The sequence below is a fragment of the Populus euphratica genome, unplaced genomic scaffold (genome assembly GCF_000495115.2).
Source record: "Populus euphratica unplaced genomic scaffold, PopEup_1.0 scaffold226.1, whole genome shotgun sequence".
Classification (NCBI taxonomy): domain Eukaryota; kingdom Viridiplantae; phylum Streptophyta; class Magnoliopsida; order Malpighiales; family Salicaceae; genus Populus; species Populus euphratica.
Window position 1 is genome coordinate 140,008 of NW_011499967.1, and position 6,158 is coordinate 146,165.

The following is a 6,158-nucleotide window of genomic DNA, read 5'->3' on the forward strand; positions in this document are numbered from 1 at the left end:
ATCTGTTTTGAGGCTTAGCGTAGGTGGGGTGTCCTTTCGACACTACTCCTGCGTTGCCGGTCATGGACCCGGGATTCGGGTCATGACAACATTAGATTTGACAGCCAAGGGGTAAAACCAAATAAACCGTGTATGGGCATCCACAAAAATAACAAAATAGTGAAATCCATCAGATGATAACATAGGGGAAGGTCCCCAAACATCACTAAAAATCAAGTTAAGAGGAGCTTGAGTTTGATGCCCTGTAGTTTTTTAAGACAAACGAGACGACTTACTAAGAGGACATGCTGAACAATTAAAATCAAAATATTTTGACGTACAAGACACCTTTTTATTTGACACTAAAAAATGCAAAATACGCGGACTAGGATGCCCAAGACGACGATGCCAAACATCATCTGAAGTAGAGATTAGGGTGGATAGAAAGGCTTGAGGTAATGACGTTGCAGAGGACTCGGACAAAACATATAGACTATCTCTACTTTGACCGGAAAGAAACACTGTCTTTGTCATGAGATCCTTAACATAAAATACAAATGGATGAAATTCAAAAAACATGTTATTCTCAAGACTGATAGTAAAGGGTTTTTTTTTTATGGTAGGAACATGTAAGATGTTGGATAACGTAAATGTGCGTTTGGGGGAATGAATGTGAGAGTGAGCAATATTAAAAATAACAAGGCCTTTACCATCACCAATATGCAAGTGATCATTACCAAGGTAAGGTTCTGAACTCGTCATACTCACAAGATCCAGCGTCACATAATGATTTGCACCCGTATCAGAAAACCAAGTAACATGAGAAGTTGTAGGGGCAGTATTAAATGCAAAATTGGCATTAGCTTGTACATGATGAGTAGATAATTGAGAACATTGCTGGGCAGTATGCCTATAATCATAGCATAGTTGACATTTGATGGTGCGGTGAGACCCTCCAAACCGGGTGCTTTGCTGCCCAAAGTGCTGACTTGAGCCATAGGTGAGCCATAGGAGACCCGATTTCCCTATTGTCCAAACTGTGAACCTGAAGTCGAATTTGTACGACTAAAATTCTGGGCTGAACTATAACCATAACCATGATTTCCACGATAACTACTACGGTGATTTGGTCGCCAGCCCCTGCGAAAACGGCCTCTTCTGCCAGCATTGGAACCTGACTACCGCTGCCCAAAAAATACAGATGGCTGCTGGGATGGAGTGGGTAACAGAGGAGCTGTTACAGCAGGATGGATACTAGCTTTATTGATAAATTCATGCGTGAGGAGGTGGCTGTGGAGGTCAGTGTACGAGATAGGATCAGCTTTAGTAGATAAACTAGTTACCAGGTCCTTAAACTCGCTGCGTAATCCCCGAAACACATACAGATTAAATTCTTCCATAGAAATTGGTCTATCGGCTGCAGCAAGATCATCAAACAAGGACTTAGCCTTCTCAAGATATGTGCTAACAGACTCATCATTCTGTCGTAGCTTTTGGGTGGAACCGTGGAGTTGCATAATTCGTGAGTTGGAAGGAGAAGCAATGGCTGTTTCGAGCATTGTTCAGATGGCGTGGGAGGTGTTACAATCAACCACTAGGTGCAGAACTTCTATAAAGAGGGAGGTTAAAAGAGCACTCATGATTAGGTGGTCTTGTTGCTTCCATGACAGATAAGAAGCATTAACAGCAGGTAAGGAGGTGTCAACAAAAATCAAATGAGAGGGAGGGCATGGTAATGAGCCATCCATAAAGGGAAAAACGCCTTGGCCTAAGAGAAAAGGTTTCATCTGCATCCTTCAATACAAGAAATTGGTGTTGGAGAGCTTTAAAGATATTACCTGCTGAGTGTTGGGGAGAGGGATGATAGCAAGGACTTTTGTCATAGCAGTCATGACATCTAAAGAGGAAGTCTGAGGCAGTTCGATTTCAGCAGCAGCAAGGGAAGCACCAGATGTAGCAGCTGACATTGAAGGTGGCGCAAGAGAGGACGAAGAGTGAGTGAGCGGTCCAGCAGCAACAAAGTTATTTGTCATTGACAGAGAAGAGAATTGAACCAGATGAATGTAGATGGTTTGCAGACAAATAAAGCTGCGATTTTATTTTCTTTGCTTGCTCTGATCCCAAGTTAAGTTTAGAGAATGATTTGAATAGTTGCTAATAGCTGCAACCATTCTTTGTATTTATACCTTTAGGGTTGTGTACAAAACTAGAGTGGAGTATACTATACGTGATAATTATTCCTATGTAAGGTATTTACATGTATAAGGAGTCTATTCTAATCTCTTTCCATAATAAAGTATAATTAAATTATTGTGTTTAATTAAATCCTTCAATTGTATCCAAATTAATTTTTAAACATAATTAAAATTTAATTTGGTTCATGATTAAATCAAATCGGCTTATTAAAAATTTAATTATATCCTTGAACTTAATTTTTATGTGAATCCATCCAATAATCATTTGATTTGACCTTAAATTTGCATTTTTTTTCTCTATTTTGGGCATAATGAGATACAATTAGGCCTTGAACTTCCGCCAACAATTACAGCTTGATTCCCTGACCTGTATTCTCCACTTTACTAGCCTTCATTTTATTTTTTTAATTTTTAAATTTAAAAAAAAAAAGTAATTTTAAAAAAATAACCCAGAATTAGATTATAACAGTTATTTTATGAAAGACGGGGATTGAAAGGTTTTGACTTTTTGATTGAGGCTGGCAGTTTTGGTTTACGAGTAGCAAAGGCAAAGTGACTATTATCTGCAGTAGCAGCTGACTGAGTGATTTCTAGAAGGTTTTCAAAGCCTAGGAGTTCAATTTGAAAATCTTCAAATGTGAACTCAGTGTCGCGAGATCCAAAGTTAAAGGAGGTAATAAATGGGGTATAAGAACTGTGGAGACCAATCAGAAGAAAATTGACGAGGTCTTGATCATCTACAGGTTTTCCGGCTGCTGCCAATTGATCAACAAGAGTTTTGGCAGTGTCAGGATATATGCAGAACAAGTTTTCCCTCCTTGAGTCAACATTTGTAGTTGACGTTTAAGATGAGAAATGCGGGATCTTGATTACGAGGAAAAATGATTCTGGAGAGTAGTCCAGACTTGTTTGGATGTGGTCAATCCATAAGTGGTGGAAACCAGCCTTTCAAAAATGGAGGCAAGTATCCATCCAAGGAGACAGACATCCTTCTTCTACCAAACATCATAGGCAGGGTTTAATGAACCAGTGGAGAGATTTCGTGAAGGGCAAACTTCAGTACCATCAATGAAACCTATCATATCATGATCGCGGAGCAGATTAAGAAACTGCATTTTCCACGCCAGGTAATTGTTGGAACCATCAAGTTTGATTGAAATAGTGGTCGAGAGGGGGATGGCAAGTGCTGGAGGAGTAGAAGTGGTGTGAGTTGCCATGGAAGAAAGAATAATTTGCAAAAGCTAGGGGATCAATGAAGAAAGCGTGAGCTTTATGTGTTTTTAGGTTGATACCATGTAAATATATGAACAGAGGAAAAATAAGATGAAGCTTGGCTCTGTTACCTTAGCCATACGTCAATGTATTATATTTATAGAGATACACTGTAACTATAAGTTGGTAAAATACAAAACAAACTTGCTCTAAAGTGACGGCACAATATTAGAAGATGTTGATAACAGAATGGATATATATCCTTCAGGATATTGCTGCTGCATATCCGGTTGTCACTGCACTGCATATCCTCTAAGATATTGCTGCTGCAAATCCGGCTATTGCTTTTCTCCTAAAGTATCCGGTTTTTTTGTTAATAGTCGAAATTTTGTTAAGGAAAAAGGCTACAAAGATAATAGCCTAACTTTCATAAGATAAACAAGTAGAGGAAAGAAAGTACAAAAACTGTTGCATGAAACAGGGAAGAGCAACAAATGAGGGAACAAACAAATCATAAGAAACCAACTTCTCCCGACTAAACATTCTCTATATTAAGCTCTAAAGAGTTGGAATCAAGCCTCAACTATAAAGCAATATTTTGATGCACCATGGAGAAACAAATTCCTAAAGTATCCGGTGATCTAACATTCCTATGGTCTTAACAACGACGAGAACGGATTAAAATGATTGTCATGGAAAACAACATTCACCTAGAGAAACCATTGTTTCTTGGTGATGCCATGATATTAGAAAATGGAGATCTTCTGCTGTTATATGATCAGCAGAGGAATATAACCACGTTGGGTATGCTGCTACGATATTAGAAAATAGAGATATTCTACAGTTTTATGATCAGGAAGGGGTGTTTTTATATAATCTTATAGAGGAAAGTTACATTTTAGTTGGTTTTTGTACAATCCGATAATTAAAAAACATTACATCTTTCACAATTACATGAATCTATAGAAAATTCAATTGCATTCATGTCACTGCTGTGGCAAGCAAGAAAGAAACAGAAATAGACATCAATAGAATGCAAAACATTTGTGGCAATCTTGTATGAATGCCTCAATTTATCAAGACAACAAATCATCCGCAATTTGTTACTAAATTCTGGTGCATAGCATTCCCAAATTAACTCAGTCTAATGTTAAAATTAATTAAAGCAAGAAATTGTATAATGGCAGGCAACATTTTCTAATAGTTGTGGCAAGCAAGAAAGAAACAGAAAAAAAAAAAACTGGGGATCTTGAAAAGGAGATCATGCTTTAATTTTCCAGCTTCATTTAATCAGAAGATGATGAAAATATTGAGGGGGAAAGGACATCACATAGGTCACAAGTACAAACTCAATTTTAGGACAACACAACAAGAAATTGATACAATATTATTAGTTCAGAACTACAGAAACCCAAAGTTTAACTGCAATTTTAACAATAATAATCCAATCCAGCATTACGAAGGGATAATAAAACTAAACAAGATAAAATCCTAGAATACCGATTTTACGGAAGTTATAGTCTGTATCAAAGTGAGCATCAGCAGGACAGCAGCTGCAATAGTTCCCGTACCTCTCCAAACATGGGGGAAATATACAAGTTCCAAGGTTGCCTTCATACGGTTAAGGAGGCTATCACAGTGGTCATTCATCTTTTCACATATATCATCATAATAAGTATAAGGGTCACTAATATTTTCGCAAAGCTTGTTAATCATAACTGAAACTGCGGCATCGTTACCTAGCCTGTGGGTAATGATTTTCTTTCCGACTAGCAAACCCACGTCTTCTGCACTGTCGATAAGATGGTCCATAAACTTAATGTAACTGCATACGTAAGCTTCATTCTGGTACAAGCACTGCTCCAAGGCCATGATATTTCGTACAGCACGTTCGAAGTGGTAATCAACTTCCAAGAGTGGTATTTTCAACACTCCTTTCTCAAATGTTATGTTAAGCAAACATTTGTCTTCGGCGACCTCAAACTCGACTCCTGCCGCGCGAAGCTTGACAGCATTATGCCTCAGCATGATAGGATTACTGGATCCATTCAGCTTCCTGGCTCCATTCGGCTGCCTGGCTCCATTCAACATAAAATTTCTTAGTAAATCAGTGAAATGTCTGCTTTTCCTTACACTCCGGTTGGTTTCTACCTTTTTTAAAAACTTGTAATTTTTAGAATGAGAGGTAACAAGATCGAAAAAAGGAATGGCTGTTGGATCTTGGCGAGCACGATTGTACTCGTCATATATTTCCTGAATAATGAAGAAAGGTAGTTGGTTTTCAAGTAGTATCAAGTCTTCTCGTATGTCCAATATCGTTCTAGGCTCAAACCTGTTAGGACCTTCATCATTATTCGAATATTCCTTCATAAACTCAATGATGAAGACAGCATCCAGCAGGATCATCTCTATGAAATCACTTTTCTTCGCTAGTTTGAATTCCTCTGAATAACAGTCTCGGAGACGCTCTTCTTGATTCTGAATGCTCCTTATAATATCTCTTATTTTCTCCATATCCATCCCAATCCGTTCAGTAAACTCTTTGTAATATCTCAATTTCTCGTTTTCCATGGCCTGAAGTTTTTTATTTTTGCGGTGAAGAGGACCTATTGAAATCAGTAGTGGATAGTAGGCTTGCCAATGTACGCTTTGAACCCGTTTGGACACCCTGTAGATACAGCACTCAAAACAGTCCTGTTGAGAGGGCAACCCTTTCAACTTTTTATCCAGATTTTCAAAAAATTCTCCAGTCACCTTATTTTCTGAAGCACT

The 6,158-nt window shown here is 38.1% G+C and overlaps 1 protein-coding gene across 2 annotated transcripts in view; it reads right to left on the minus strand.

Annotated features, from left to right (window-relative positions):
- Positions 1–4,712: 4,712 nt before the first annotated feature.
- The window catches only part of LOC105138997 (UPF0481 protein At3g47200-like), a 4,404-nt gene continuing 2,958 nt past the window's right edge, over positions 4,713–6,158 (minus strand). The window contains exon 2 of one of the 2 annotated variants that reach the window (XM_011045269.1): positions 4,713–5,960. In XM_011045269.1, the coding sequence (XP_011043571.1) occupies positions 4,878–5,960 (1,083 nt within the window). In that variant the 3' untranslated portion in view covers positions 4,713–4,877. Of the gene's footprint in view, positions 6,157–6,158 lie in introns of both variants that reach the window. The other variant, XM_011045270.1, reaches the window with a different exon arrangement.